The 16,494-nt window shown below is 44.2% G+C and overlaps 1 protein-coding gene across 3 annotated transcripts in view; it reads right to left on the minus strand.

Annotated features, from left to right (window-relative positions):
* Window positions 1-16,494, minus strand: part of ZZEF1 (zinc finger ZZ-type and EF-hand domain containing 1) — a 158,847-nt gene that overhangs the window by 78,646 nt on the left and 63,707 nt on the right. For all 3 annotated transcript variants that reach the window (XM_073004598.1, XM_037987446.2, XM_037987445.2), the window contains exons 10-18: window positions 15,839-15,930; window positions 15,049-15,197; window positions 9,909-10,020; window positions 8,670-8,885; window positions 7,160-7,260; window positions 6,222-6,391; window positions 5,438-5,571; window positions 1,907-1,977; window positions 830-944 (exon numbers count right to left, since the gene is read on the minus strand). In XM_073004598.1, coding sequence (XP_072860699.1) covers window positions 830-944; window positions 1,907-1,977; window positions 5,438-5,571; window positions 6,222-6,391; window positions 7,160-7,260; window positions 8,670-8,885; window positions 9,909-10,020; window positions 15,049-15,197; window positions 15,839-15,930 — 1,160 coding nt within the window. The remainder of the gene's footprint in view (window positions 1-829; window positions 945-1,906; window positions 1,978-5,437; window positions 5,572-6,221; window positions 6,392-7,159; window positions 7,261-8,669; window positions 8,886-9,908; window positions 10,021-15,048; window positions 15,198-15,838; window positions 15,931-16,494) is intronic.

Consider the following 16,494-nt stretch of genomic DNA (forward strand, 5'->3'; position numbering starts at 1 on the left):
TAATTAATTAAATTAGCCCAGCTAATTTTGTATTTTTGTATTTCTCCATGTTGGTTAGGCTGGTCTTGAACTTCCAACTTCAGGTGATTGGCCCGCCTTGGCCTCCCAAAGTGCTGGAATTACGGGCGTGAGACACTGTGACTGGCCCTGAATTTCTTTTTTAAAGTCCAAGCAGTCTTCCTGAAAATTCACACCACTAACACATAACTATGTGCTGGGCTCACTGACAACCACTACAAGGGGACTTGATACAAACCCATTCCTCTTTTTCCACAGTAAGCATTATCGAGCACTTCTGTGTTTTTATTGTTTGCTGACTACCAAGAACCGTAACATGCCTCACTCATTTGCAAGGGCTGGCTGGGAAACCTTTGTGATCATTTGTAAGGGTCAAGTAACAAAGTACATTCATGCCAGGCACAGTGGCTCACACCTGTAATCTCAGCACTTTGGGAGGCCAAAGTGGGAGGATTTCTTGATCCCAGGAGTCCAAGACCAGCCTGGGCAACAGAGAGAGACCTCGTCTCTACAAATAATTTAAAAATTAGCTAGGCATGGTGGCGTGTGCCTGTGGTCCCAGCTACTTGGGAGACTGAGGTGAGAGGATCGCTTGGCCTGGGAAGTGGAAGCTGCAGTGAGCTGTGATTGTGCCACGGCACCCCAGCCTGGGTGACAGAGCAAGACCCTACCTCAAAACACCACCAACAGAAAAAAACCACAACAATGTACATTCACACTACAAAGAGGCAAAGGGGGACACAAGAGACTGCCACATCACATGCCCCCACAAGCATGAGACAAAGGAAACAGCGAGACAGCCATCGGATACCTCTCGAGCAGCAACAGACAGGAGAGTGTCCATGACCGCCAGGACTTCACTGATGTTCATCTTGGCCAGGTCGTTCTTCTCAGGTAAAAGCAGGAGGCCGCCTGGATCCTTGTCACTGAAAGGATACAAATTAGTCCTGACACCTGGCTTCAGGAGAAAGATTTTTATACTGTCTTAGAAGTTTCCAAAGCAGAGCGCAGAAAGGTTTCAGGGTCAGTTCCATGGGGTGGGAGGAGTCTGGGTCGGGGATACAGGCCGCGGACCCAGCTGGGGCTGTGCCGCTGTCCGTCCACATGTGCTTCCATCAGCACAGACTCACAAACCCTCCAGTCCTGGAAGAGATCCTGAGGCAGAAGGCTGGTGAATAAATCACCTTGGCCACCAATATGAAATACAGCTCATCTCACGAATGCTAGCTTGAAAGTCCTGGCTAAACGTTCCTTGTGTCTTCATATGTTTTCACAGGACAGCCCCAGGCCCTTTCAGCATCCTTGCCACTTGATTCCGAGCACATTTAAACAGACAGTCCTCTAAGGCTGGCATCCATACCAGGTATAGTCTGACTTGCAGGCAGTCGCTCAGGATACTAGTTCCCTTCCTCCTTCAAGAGTCGATACCTCTAGTAATGAAGCCTACAGGTAGTAAAGCCTACCTCTAGTAACGAAGCTTCATACTGGTAGCTGCAACAGGCAAAAATCTCGAAGCCCTCCCCTCCCAGCACGCTTCCTTCTGCAAACTATCACTCTGGACATCTGTAGCTGGTTTTAACGTAGACACGAATACAGGACCCTACATTCCTTTGGCTTCAGTTTTTGTTGTTAAACATCACTTAGAAACTGAAGTGTTCAAAAAGACCCTCAATGGGCTCAATTTGAAATTGTCTTAAAACAGATGGGAACTGGATTGGGCTGTCAACAAGACTATTATTTTACCACTATTTGGGTCGCCCACAGAAACTCGGCTTTCTAACTGGGTGGAAGGAAGTACTACTCCGAAGGTACATAAAAGGGCGAGCTCAAGAAAACAACTTTGCAAAGATTTGAGTTATCTGACAATTAAAAAGAACGACCAACTTACCTAAAATACGTGCAGAGTGAACGGAAAGTGAGCTGCAGGGACTGCTTGTGCTCCTGCTCGGTGACATTCTTCTAGAAAACCAGAAAGTGTACATTCAGAAAATCTAGTCCATGACATTCCAGAGACCTAGAGCAGCAGTGAAACGTCACCACCCCACTGTTCCCAAGTATGAGGAATGCCAGGCCAGCAGACTGCCTCACAACACCCCACTAAAACCTGCTCAAGTGCTAAGATGAAGAGAACCAACCATCTAAACACAAGGTGGTAGATGCACTTGGTTCATTGCCAAAGTCAACAGGAGGTTCAAGATTCCTGCTTAGGGAAACGATCTCAAAAAGAAATGTACTCTTTTTTTTTTTGGAGACAGAATTTCGCTCTTGTTGCCCTGGCTGGAGTGTAGTGGCGTAATCTCAGCTCACTGCAACTTCTGCCTTCCGGCTTCAAGCAATTCTCCTGCCTCAGCCTCCCAAGCATCTAGGATTACAGGAGCCCACTACCACGCCTGGCTAATTTTTGTATTTTCAGTAGAGATGGGGTTTCACTATGTGGGCCAGGCTGGTCTCGAACTCCTGACCTCAGGTGATCCGCCCACTTCTGCCTCCCAAAGTGCTGGGATTACAGGCATGAGCCACCGTGCCTGGCTGATAGATACTTTTTGCCATTGGACGTGCCATCCCAAGAGCAATCACATCTCTTAAGGGTACGGTATCAGAAGATATTGAGAAAGTGCCTGATGGAAAGAGAACTGCTTAGCACTATATAAAAGGTTGGCAGTGCTATTTAACTTCTCAACATGAGAAGACACCAATGTCATTCAAAAAGTCCTATGTCCTGTTTCTATTTTCTGTGTAGGACACATGCTAGGAAATTACTCATTTGCTCAGCTACCTGGTAAATTCTCGCACCAAACAAGTAGGATAGAGACCCACCCACAGTCCAGTGGGTCAGGTCAGCTGATGCTGTCAAAGGTTATGCAACTCACAATGTGAGAAGTGATTCCTCAAGCTGATATGTAAATTTTATACATAGCTGGAATTACACAAACAAATATACTCCCTCTTCTCTGAAACCTTCCTCAATCACTTAGCCTCAACATGATTCTCCTCTTGCATATGGAATCAGTTTTTCCTTGTGGCAGGTGTCCCCAGTTAGACTGCAGCCCTTTGCCATCAGGGACCACATTTTATGCTTCTTTTGTTCGTTCCCTTATTTCTTTGTTTTTTTTTTTTTTTTTTTTTTTTGAGACGGAATCTCACTCTGTTGCCCAGGCTGAAGTGCAGTGGTGCGATCTCAGCTCACCACAACCTCCACCTCCTGGGTTCAAGCGATTCTCCTGCTTCAACCTCCCGAGCCGCTAGGACTACAGGTGTGTGCCACCACGCCCGGCTTCCGTCCCTTATTTCTATAGGCCTTTGTGCATCCCACAGACCACTTTTCTTATGTTTGCTCATTGGTTGCCGCATTAGAAATGCCTTTTTAAAATGCTATATCTAGTTTCCTTCGTAAAATTCTTTTAAATAATTATATTAGTTGTTTGACTACACAGACAAAAAGTAATCTATAATCATATCAAAACAAATAAATATTTTATTCTTTCTATTAACACTTCTTTCCCTTGTCCTATAGCACTAGCTAGGCCCTCAAAGAGAAGCAATGAGAGTGAGCATCCTTGTCTTATTCTGCATTTTGAAAGGAATGCTTCTAGTGATCCACCATCAAATACACTGCTTATTGTAGGTTTTGGATACATGCCCTCTACCAGATTAAAGGAGTCTCCTTCTATTTTGAGTTTGCTAATGAAACCATATTGTTTCACTGTTTTAATCATCAGAATTTAATCTTACTAAAAAATGTTTGGGCTGGGCACGGTGGCTCGTGCCTGTAATCCCAGCACTTTGGGAGGCCGAGGCAGGCGGATCACAAGGTCAGGAGTTCAAGACCAGTCTGGCCAAGATGGTGAAACCCCGTCTCTACTAAAAATATGAAAAATTAGCTGGGCGTGGTGGCAGGTGCCTGTAATCCCAGCTACTTGGGAGGCTGAGGCAGGAGAATTGCTTGAACTTGGAGGGTGGAGCCTGCAGTGAGCTGAGATCACGCCACTGCACTCCAGCCTGGGCGACAGAGTAAGACTCCATCTCAAAAAAAAAAAAAAAATTTTTTTCCCTGCATTTAGTGATACGTTTTTTTTCCCCCTCTCTGATTTCATTTATAGATTTTCTACTGCTGAACCATCACTGTATTTCCAACATAAATCCAACTTGGCCATAATTTTGTTTATATGTTGTTGGACTGGTAAAATTATATTTCATTGGGGTTCCTGTAATTTTGCTTTCTCGTATGCATTTCTCTATTTTATCCCCTTGGTATACTTACATTTCCCTACGTTTTACCATCATTGTAACACAGGAACCTCTGAAGTTCCCCTACCTAGGTCTTTTTGATATGGCCTAGAGAGAAAAATGTTTGTTTTGTTTTACATTTTTTTCATGTATCATACTTATTTTCATATAGAAATACTTTCTACAGAATTAAAACCCTGGATCTTTGTATAGGATATTCCATTTGGTAATACAGAGCTTATAGATACTAAAGGCATTTTTCACTTTGAGTACTAATGTCTGAGGAACACGAAGAAGTGGTCTAGGAGAGTGACAAGAACCATTTGAGGAATAATACTTGGTGATACTGGCCAGGCGGGTGGCTCACGCCTGTAATCTCAGCACTTTGGGAGGCTGAGGTGGGTGGATCGTTTGAGCCTTGGGCTTCAAGACCAGCCTGGGCAATATGGTAAAACCCATCTCTACAAAAAATACTAAAATTAGCCAGGCGTTGCGGCATGCACCGGTAGTCCCAACTACTTGGGAGGCTGAGGTGGGAGGACTGCTTGAGTCCGAGAGGTAGAGAACACAGTAAGCTGTGATTGCACCACTGCACTCCAGCCTGAGCAACAGAACAAGAACCTCTCTAAAAAACAAACACACAAAAAAACTTGGTGGTACTAGTTTTACAGATACATACTGAAGTATTTATGAATAAAATGTCAGGAAGTTACTTTGAAATAATAACGGCCAGTGGGGAAAGGAGGAAAGCGGGGGTGAGATAAAACAAGATAAAACTGTAGATAAAACAAGATTAGTGAGAGTTTATGACTGTTGAAGCTAGGTGACAGGTACATTTGGGGGACAGGGGTATTCACTATGCTATTTAGTTGGCTTTGGTATTTGTTTTGAATTTGCCTGTAATACAAAGTTAAAATGTTGAAAAGAAAGGATGGTTGTAGGCAAGTCACAAAGATGAAGGAGACCACACTGTCACTTTGTGAGACATCAGATCATGAAACACAGATTGGGAATATGTCATCCCACTCTCAGTGCCATGTCCTTAGATATCCGTCCCACACAAAGCTCTGCATAGGATATTAACAAACATCTGGGACGTTGCAACAGACAATATATTCAGAGATAACAAAGCCTAGCAAATTTCATCCTCACAGACTTCAGAAATTGAATCCAGACTTTTAGTAATAATTACCATCATGGTGAAGAGATGGTTCCGCCGGGTCTGTCGATTAGGAAAGAAGATGGCAGCCCCATTGAGAAGGGTATTCCTGACTTCTTGTTTTAGTATCTCCATGGGCACAGAGTCTCCATCCACCCTGTCTACCACTGATAAAATGAACAACGGCATCAGCTTTCATATATTCCATCTATTCGCTTATACATCTGCTACAACTAGCCTATAAATCCACTACTCTCCATTTTGTACTGAATACCAGAGTGAAGAAGTATTTCTGTATAGGCCAGGTGGTACAAAAAATTGCTTTTTATTTGCTTACATTTAACTAAAACAAAGACCATATGTATCAGTTTCTATGTCATTACTTCCCTGTCCTTTTAAGACACAACTTGGCAAAGCCTTAAGTGTAACTTCAGATGGCCACGTGTTTCACTCCCCCTCAATCTATCAGTCTCATCTCAGTGACTTAGTTGAAGTTAAGGCTCAATAGTACGACAGTAATGACTCTCAACATAACACAGCTATAGATCTGAAATCAGGAGGAAGAGAAGTCAATTGAGGAAGGAATAAATCCTGAACTCAGACCTAGTAACTCACCATCAGAGGAAACACTCGTTTCCCACAGCAGCAATCCCTTTCTGGGGGATTCCCACAGCAACAATCCCTCTTTGGGGGATTCCCACAGTAGCAATCCCTTCCTGGCTCGCATCATCATAGGACACCCCTCTTCTCTATCGCAAGAGGCCCTCCAGGCTACCCACACAGGGTTGAATTAAAGAAAAAAAACCCAAATCCCTACCATCACACAAGTGTGTGTAGAGCTCCTTGGCAGCCTCTACTCCTTTAGGGCTCTGGATTGGAGGTTTCTCCTCCTCAGAAGCAGCCAGTACATCTCCCTGCAGTACGGAGAAGCAGCTCTGGAGGAGCTGCAGAAGCAGGGTTTGGGCAGAGATGCATTCTTCCCTCGGGCTACAGAAAGACAAAAAACATCAGAGAGCAAAAGGGCAAGTTGCATTTACTCTCCAAAGCCATATAGCTGTACACAAAGGACTTTCCTCTGGGCGTCAGGCTCGGTGAAAATAATGCCAACTGAGAGGAAGAAGGATGGACCAGAAAGAACACTACTAGACATCTGGAAACAGATCCCATCTGACTCTGCCCACTGTGGGGAAGGAAGTTCATTTCTTTTCTTTTTTTTTTGAGACTGAGTCTCGCTCTGTCTCCCAGGCTGAGATGGTGCAGTGGCGATCTCAGCTCACTGTAACTCAGCCTCCCAGGTTCAAGTGATTCCTCTGCCTCGGCCTCCCAAGTAGCTGGGACTACAGGTGCCCACCACCACGCCCAGCTAATTTTTGTATTTTTAGTAGAGATGGGGTTTCAGCATATTGGCCAGGCTGGTCTCGAACTCCTGACCTTGTGATCCACCCACCTCGGCCTCCCAAAGTGCTGGGATTACAGGTGTGAGCTACCGAGCCCAGCCAGGAAGTTCATTTCTGATCCTACTTTTTCATCTGTAAAATGAGGACAGTACTGTAATACTTGACCTGCTTACTATTGCCTAAATATTTTATAGAAATCTGAGGTGTTATTTTCAATAATAACCATATCTTTTAAATCGAACCATAAACACTGGCAGGAAGTAAAAAAAAATTAGGAAAAAGAAATCATCCACTTAGAATAGTAAAACTCAGTGTTTTCAGTTTATGTGATTATCACCTTTAACAAATTCTGACCTACTTTTGCTTCAATTTACTGTAAAAATTCCAGAAGATCTGCAAATCAAGACCCGCGAAGTCCAGAAAAGATTTGTGTTTTAAGCCACTTTCCTTCTGCTGCACCTAAAAATAATGATCAGAATAAATAAAATTGAAAAATGCACTTAGAGAAATACTGTAATGCCTCATTTACTTCTCGTTGTAAAGGGATGAGGTGGCTCTACATGAGTGAGACTTTCATATTGCTGATGTTTACTCTCTACTATGAAAAGGTTTGCCAACAACTATTTTTGGTTTGAAACTTTCTAAAATATATGTGTGTGTTATATGTACGTATGTATGTAAGTGTATATATATACACAACCACCCCCCCACACACACACACACGTATCCATGAACACTCTTGACTTCCTAACCCAGCACATAAGCCAATCTTTCCTGGATGATTACTGTCCAGGACTGTACGACAATATACTGATGCCCTCCCCACATGTGGGCTGAAAGCTATCAACCCTTCGGTAAGCGTGTCTGTTATTTCCAGGCATCTCCTTCTCATTTGCTCTTTTCTACTGTGATAGGAGGTCTGAATAACAAAGACCAAACAAACCTTATATGAACTGAGTCACCAGCCTCTGAATGTGCCCTGAAGCAGAATGGGGCTCAAGAGCGGACACTGCTGTACACTACACATGCGAGGGCCCCCTCCACTGAACTCCCGAGGCTATGGTGATGGCTTTAACAATCTTCCTTTGAGTGAGTTGTCACTGTGTTATATTACTGACTGTAAGAGTCAGTATCAAAAAAAGTCAGAAATCAGAACATCATTTTTGATTCGAAATCCTGCCGTTATTTTCGTATTTTCAGTAAATAATGAGAATTCACCTAGACTTCAGCTATAATTCTTCTAGGACTTAAAGATGCAAATCCCATGAACTTGTTCTGTTTGTTTCCCCATGGCAGCCACTGCCAGGGCTCTTGAAGATGTGTCTGTAGGTCTACTCCGGGAGAAGCCACACTGATGGCCACAGGCCACTTCACTGACTCATGCCATGAGTGCCAACAGCTCACTTTCCTCAGCTTTTTTTTTTTTTTTTTTTTTTTTTGAGACGGAGTCTTGCTCTGTAGCCCGGGCTGGAGTGCAGTGGCCGGATCTCAGCTCACTGCAAGCTCCGCCTCCCGGGTTTACGCCATTCTCCTGCCTCAGCCTCCGGAGTAGCTGGGACTACAGGCGCCCACCACCTCGCCCGGCTAGTTTTTTGTATTTTTAGTAGAGACGGGGTTTCACCGTGTTAGCCAGGATGGTCTCGATCTCCTGACCTCGTGATCCGCCCGTCTCGGCCTCCCAAAGTGCTGGGATTACAGGCTTGAGCCACCGCGCCCGGCCTTCCTCAGCTTTTAATGTCCCTGCGGCAGTACAATGTCTGTCCTACTGGCTTCCGCAGGGCCAGGTTTTATCAGTTGGTGTTCATTTCTCTGAATACTGTCATTCACTTTTCCTAAAGAAATGCAGTCTAACACTGAGGAAGCCTTACCAGGTCATGGGCGAGCTGCTGGGTAAACTGAAGGGTCCTGAGGAGCAGCGTGGCCCCACACACACTCTCCTCTGTGTCCTTTCTGCAGTGCGCACAGGTGACGCTCTGTTCTGCTTCTGCTCTTGCAGGCCGGAGGTAGCCACTGATGCTCAAGCCTTGCACTCCCAAGCGCTCTGCTGACTCCTGACGGGTGCAGAGGAACTTCACCATCAGATACTGGACAGGACAAGAGAGATTTCAAAAGAAGAACTCAGAATTCCTGAATACTGATGAAGAGGGGAAAAAGGCCTTTCCGGGAAGGTCTTCCTACGATTTTTCTAATTTGTTAGGAAACAGTACGCTCAGCACTAAGGACACAAAATCTAAGTCCAGCATTTACAGTACGCAGAAAAAAAAGACAATACAAATGTTGAATAAAGTCACGTTTGGGTAGATTACAGTAAGGAATCATTACTCCCTCTTAGAGGCAAAAACAGGAAGAGAGGATGAATAAAAGTAGGTTTGCTCTGTGGCAGTCATTTTGAAACAGAAATCAGATATATGACGATGACAATCAATGCCCTCCACCTCAAAGCCCCCAAATGATGCATGCAACCCCTCTGCTAGAAACCCAGGAAAACAGTCCTGTCCACTCAAATCTACGGCCATTTTCCAAACCCAACTTTCATGCAAACTACCTGCTTCTTACAGTGAGAGCTCGTTGTTAAGGGCCTTTCAGAACACACTACTCAACTGCATAAATATTTACCAAGCACCTACTATTATGTGCCCTTAAGAGAGTTCCTAATTCTCTTATTCAAGCCTGAGATTTACATCCAAGGTTTAGAAAAAAATTAAGTAGCCAAATAATGACTGGTCCTTTCTACAGCAACACATCTCTCTTAAGTTGATGTCTGTGTTCTCACTATTCTCTCAGCCCAAGATGCCCTCCTCCACACGTTGTAGCCTGGCTAAAGATGACAACTTAATCAGTCGTCAACATCTGGCATCACACCACCTTTCCTGAGAAGCTTTCGAGTTAAACATTTTTCCCCTGGGTGCCAACAGCCCTCTGTTTCTCCCTTTATCATAGCTTGTAGCTCACTGTCTTACACATCTGTTTCTCCAATAGAGTATGAACTCCCTGAAGGTAGATTCGCCTCTGGGGTTCCAGCATTGGCACAGGGCTAATACACAATCACCACTCAAAAAACACAGAATAAAAGCAGGGGAGTGGGCAAACAACTCACTAATGCTTACTTTGGCAACTCTGCACTGTTGCAGCTTGACATCTGCTTCATCCCATTCTTCTTCCAGTTCAAACCAGCCAATAGGATCATCCTCTCCAAGGTCATCAGATGAGCAACCAATCCTGTAAAGACAAGAGTATTCACAAAACATTTTCTTATTCTGAAATTTCTCAAGGGTCTAACAAATAAGGTATCACCTAAGTGGCATGTAACTTGTATCTGTAGCCTGTCAGTGAATAGCCGAGAGCTGAGTATGGTACCTGGTACCCTGTGAACACATGAGACAGTTGGTAGTATTGCCTTTCCATTGCTCAGTCCCCTTCTCTATGAACTGGGAACTACATCAGTCCCAAATATAATCTGGGAACTAAGGAGAAAGTCTGCTTCTCCAAATAACTGGCTCATCTGAAGAACGCGACAGGAAGTCGGGCCTCTTGGATGAGACACTCAGGAATAAGGCACGATGCAACGGCTGGCACGTGCTTCCGGAAGGTGCCAGAAAAGAGGCAGGCTCGGTTTTCTTTCCTGAGATCTGGCTAACATGTTTACGACCAGCCTGAGGTCTGGGCCACTTGCAATAGCTGATGGGTAAAAGTTTGAAGGCTTTCAGATCCTGGAGCTAAAGAAAAGAAAAACCCCAGCCTTCGTAGGCCTCAGTATTCTTGTCTGTTTCTTAAGAAGTCCTTTCAGAAAAACATTCTAGCCTTAAGGCTGAAGAGATACAACTATATGCCACTTCTTTTTAAAAGCTGAATACTTAAATGCTATTCCTTTTTCAGGAATTAAGTAACTAAGAAGTGCCAGGCACGATGGCTCACACCTGTAAGCCCTTTAGGAAGTTGAGGCGAGTGGATCATTTGAGGTCAGGAGTTTGAGACCAGCCTAGTAAACACAGAGAACTCCGTCTCTACTAAAAACACAAAAAATTAGCTAGGCGTGGTGGTACACACCTGTAATCTCAGCTACTTGGGAGGCTGAGGCAGGGGAATCACTTGAATCCGGGAGGTGGAGGTTTCAGTGAGCTGAGATCATGCCATTGCACTCCAGCCTGGGTGACAGAGCAAGACTCCATCACAAAAAAATATATGAATAAGGCCGGGCATGGTGGCTCACACCTGTAATCCCAGTACTTTGGGAGGCCTAGGCAGGCAGATCACCTGAAGTCAGGAATTCGAGACCAGCCTGAACAACATGAAGAAACCCCGTCTCTACTAAAAATACAAAATTAGCCAGGCGTGGTGGCGCACGCTTGTAATCCCAGCCACTCGGGAGGCTGAGGCAGGGGAATCACTTGAACCCAGGAGGCAGAGGTTGCGGTGAGCCAAGATCGCACCACTGCACTCCAGCCTGGATAACAAGAGCGAAACTCCGCCTCAAACTAAATAAATAAATAAATAAGGAGAAAAAGAACAGTTTTTTTCAAGTAACATTCCTAAAACTTTACACTATTCAGTCTGTGATATAGCCACCAAGGTGGTGACACATCAGTATTCTATATGGGTAAAACTACCAAAAAGAGGGAATTATGGCAAGAAGACAATCCAGAGTAGGTTCTGTAACAGAGAGAAAAAATGTCCCTTCTTTTTTTTTTTCCTTTTTGAGATGGAGTCTCGCTCTGTCACCCAGGCTGGAGTGCAGTGGCACAATCTTGGCTCACTGCAACCTCCACCTCCCAGGTTCAAAAGATTCTCCTGCCTCAGCTTCCCAAGTAGCTGGGATTACAGGCATGCGCCACCACACCCAGCTAATTTTTTTGTATTTTTAGTAGAGATGGGGGGTTTCACCATCTTGGCCAGGCTGGTTTCTGACCTCAAGTCCTGATCTCAAATGATCCACCTGCCTCGGCCTTCCAAAGTGCTGGGATTACAGGCGTGAGCCACCGTGCCCGGCAAAATGTCCCTTCTTAACGTAAGCCTTTCTTGGCATAAACCTTTCATGATAGAGTTAACCCTAATGGGAAATGGTATTCTCTTAACCCAAAACCGTATTAATGAGTTTCATCAATATCATAAGCTTGAAGATTTTTTAATCCACTCTTTGCAAGTTGTCAAGGAAATCTTCGAGATGCAGAAAGCTGACAGGGTGTCAGAGAACAGAGAGAAGCAGTCTTGTCCCCGACGCTGCACTACACAGTAGGCAAGATGGCAGACAGCTGAATACTAGTCCTCTTACGTGTGCACAGCACCAACTGCTGACCCTGGAGCATGCTGACTGACCAATGCCTAACCAAGGGGATATGACCAAAAAAAAGGCAAAAAGAAAATGAGTGCACATTCACATTTTCATTTCCAAACTGGAGAGGAACTGGTGAATACGTAGGCCAACAAAATCAGGATTTAAGAGTCATTCAGGCTGGAATCAGGAGCTAAAATCATTAAGAGAGAGGCGAATAGGCCTGTATTTAGGTTAAAAAAAAATCATCCTGTGTAAGAACTATGCAAATTTCCTCATTACAGTATCTTTAGCACCTAGCATCAGGCCTGGCACATAGTAGACCTTGTTTAACAGCAGGTTTAGGGGAAATGACCTATTTTACTTTGTCCCAAGAGTAGGACATGGCTGCTTAAAACCCAGTGTCATCTCTAGCTATTATTTAAAAAGAAAAGCAGTGTTTACAAAGGCATCCACGTGTAATGGAAGGGAGATTTCAGGAGTGAAGGACATTTGTTCAAATCCATTAGAGGGCTGAAATGAAGGCCATGGAAGAGACATTACAAATGTGCATTTCAACTGAACAACTTCTGGTTCCTGAAATGCCTGATACGTGGTGAGCTTTCCATCAACAGTATTGCAGACAGGTTGATCGAGCCTTTGTCAGGAATGCTGCTAAAGGAATTGCAGCAAGAAGAGCGACTCATTCTGGATCCTTACAATTTCAAGTATGGTCCAGAGACAGGTAGCATCAGAATCCCCTGAGAACCTGTTAGAAATCTAAGTCTGAGACCCCACCCAGAGCTCCTAACTCAGAATGTGCATTTTCACAAATTCCCTGGCTGATGGGTATGCACACTGAAGCTCAAGTGGCACTGCAATGGATGGTATTTAAAGACTTCTATTAACACCAGCAATCCATTATCCACGAAATAAGGTAGGCAAGTTCAGGGTTTCAGCTCCTTTTTTTTTTTTTTTTTCTTCTTGTTTTAGCTCCTTGAATTTTAACTCACTAATAGCAATAAGGGAGGTAACCTTCTCCAAGGGGGCACCAGTGGCTACATCCGACAGATTCAGTTTTAGACTTTATCTTCTGACTTCTGGGTAACATCTGACACCACCGCCCATTCCCTCAAACATTATTTTCCCTTGGCTTCATGAGGACACAGCTTTCCTTCACGAGGCCCTGGCTTTCCTGCTGCTTGTATGGCTGAGTTTTCCTTGTTGCGCCTTAAAGCCTGGTGTGTCTCTTGTTGACCTAAGTTCTCTTCTCTTCCCAGTTCACACACTCTTGCAGAATGATCTCTTTCATTTCTACTATCTACCTATCTATCTATCTATCTATCTATCTATCTATCTATCTATCTATCTATCTTTAAGGCAGGATCTCACTGTCACCCAGGCAGGAGTGCAGTGGCGTGAAGACAGTTCACTGCAGCCCCAACCTCCAGGGCTCAAGGGATCCTCCCGCCTCAGCCTTCCAAGTAACTGGGACTACAGGCACGCGATACCATGCCCAGCTAATTTTTATGTTTTTTTAAGAGACGGGGTCTCACTATATTGCCCAGGCTGGTCTCAATCCCCTGGGCTCAAAATCCACCTACCTCGGCCTACCAAAATGCTGGCATTACATGCATAAGCCACCGCGCTTGGCCTATTTCTACATTTTAAATTCTTGTTTAAATGCCTCTCATATCTGTACCTTCAGCACAAACTCCTCTTCCTGGCTCCTGACCTGTTTATTCAACTGGCTACCGAACACCTCAAAGGGTTCTCAGAACTTCAAATTCAACAGAACAAAATCTGAGCTCATCATCTTCCCCACAGACCTGTTTTTCCCCACCTGCTCAAGCCAAAAGCCAGGATTCACTGCTGATGAAGCTTTTTCCCCTCTCCTGCTCTACGTTCAGTCAATCACCAGGTCCTGTCACTTCTCCCTTCTAAGTGGTCTCTCGGTCCACATCTTGCCACTGCTGCTGCTGCTGCTCTAGCAGGGGTCACCCACATCTCTGGCTTCTTAGGTAATAAGTGACAACCTCCTCCCAGCCCAGTTGCCTCCAGACTTGCTCTCTTCCAGTCCTCACTACACACAACATGATCCTGAGCAGTGCTTCTACAACACGCAGTTGAGCCCCTCGCTTTTCCGGAAATGCCTCAACACATTCCCCCAACATGCACCCTCACACATTGCTTTCAGGATAGAGAAACAGAGACAAAGCCCTGAATGCCCTGCCCCTTCCCAGCTCTCCAGCTGCATCTCTCACCACCCTCCCTCCAACTATCCCTCAGCAACGCGGGACCTGCCCCTTCCTTCAATGTGCCATGCTTCACCTCTGGGCCCATGAAGCTGCCCTCTCTGCTTAGGATATTCTCCTTCCAGTGGCCGATCAACTCCAACTCATCCTTCATAAACAGCATAACAACACTTGCTCTAGAAAGATGTCTCTGATCAGGAGAGCCGCTCTGCCCTGTGTCCCCACAGCGCCTTTTCTCCCCTACAGAACATTCATAACACTGTTGATACTGCAAGTTTTCTTACCTGTCTTCTGAGCTAAACAGTAAGCTATACAAAGCAAGAACTACGCCAATTTCCTCATTACAGTATCTTTAGCACCTAGCATCAGGCCTGGCACATAGTAGGTACTTAATAAACATTTTTGTGAAAAGCAGGAATGGGAGAAGGGGGGTTGGGGAATGGCTGCAGATCGCAGGCTGTCCACAATTCAGGCACAGATGGATCATTACCCAGCCATTGTGAAGATGTGTGCCCCTGGTCACAAAAGAGACTGAGTAACAGGCTACGAACAAATTAACATACACATCTTCAGATATGCTGCTAGAAAGCAATGAATGCTTAAGGACACTGAGAGAGATTACTGGCACTTTTTCTATAAAGCCAAGAAAGCACAGTTCACCAATGAGCATGAATACATTCTTATTAACTACAAAGACTTTTGTTCTGTAGATCTTTGTTCTACAAAGATTTTTTACCTTCTTACCTGCTTTTTACAAATTGCCTGAGCTCCTGAAGCTTCCATTTGTCATATTTTTCAAACCTTTTGAAGTGTTCTTCTGCACAAAATTTATCAGAAGATGAGTTATAGGCAAATACCAACCCACACTGGGCACCAATGCCACCACGTCGAACCTGGAAATAGAGATTAGGACGAAGTCTATCAAAGAGGCAGAAGTTCTGTGGCCGTTTTGTTTCCAGCATGGTTAAATTCAAACAGGTTAAAGCAAAACGAGACCAATGAACAAAATTTCAAATATATTAAGCCCTGAAAAAATACAAAAGCTGTTTCCCAAGAAATGTTCCTTAACTTTCTCAATCTTTATATTCTCACCATTTCAAAGACTTTACAATCTATCCATCTTTGTGTCCCTGCCCTCTGCTACAGGCCTGACACGGAGTAAATAATCATTAAATGTTCAGTGAAAAACCAATGACATGGTCAGCCATAGGTCTGATTAAAAAAAAATAAATAAAAAGCAAAACACCAACGATGTGGACTTCTGAAATGTAATAAAAGGTAATATTCAATAGTAACCTAATTGTACATGGAAAAATAACTAAAACAGTATAACTGGATTGTTTATAACACAAAGACTAAATGCCTGAGGGGATGGATAGCTCATTCTCATTCTCTGTATGATAATTTCACTTTGAAAGCCTGAATCAAAACATCTCATGTACCCCACAAATACATATACCCACTATGTACCCACAAAAATTAAAAACAAAACAAAAGTAGTAACATTGCTTAAAGAAGGTATCACGAGAATTACCATAATTCTTATCTGTGTAACTTGGAAGGCAGATTCAGTTCCGGTAGAAAAAATAGTGCTGGCTCTGGTTTTTCCAGTCTCTGTAAGAAAACCTGAAAAAAGGAAAAACTCAAGTTAGGGAACTAACCCATTTTTATAGCCCTGAGAACTAAGATTAACAAAAACAAAGCATATCCTTTGAGGCGGCAGGGGGGGAGGGATAACTGGTCTGATATCTTCATGAAAATTAGAGAAAAAATTCCCTCTTTGGACAGAGGAACCCCACTGATAAGCACCTAGGCAAGCAGAGAACTGACCAGGTACGACTTTCTCAGGGCACAATTTCCTCCACCTCACAGGGAGCCCTGCTCTGAGGCAACAATAAGAAAATCAATGTTTATAAAACATTTAGGCCAAAGTGACAAAAGACTGCACAATCGTTTTCCTGAGCCACACCTACAACTATGGTTGATGGCTGGCTGGGCTGATGAAGCCTACTGGCTAAGAGGCTGAGAAAGGGATTAGTTAGCTTCTACAATACTTTGTCAGGAAAGTTTACGAAAGGCTTTGAAATGGAAAAAAGAAAAAAAAAAGAATCACTGGGTGTCCTAGCCAACCCGCTCTTTGGGTCATCTCTGCCTTTTATGGTCTCTAAGCTATTTGACAGTTCTGTAAGT

Source organism: Chlorocebus sabaeus, chromosome 16 (assembly GCF_047675955.1).
Source record: "Chlorocebus sabaeus isolate Y175 chromosome 16, mChlSab1.0.hap1, whole genome shotgun sequence".
Taxonomy (NCBI): Eukaryota; Metazoa; Chordata; class Mammalia; order Primates; family Cercopithecidae; genus Chlorocebus; species Chlorocebus sabaeus.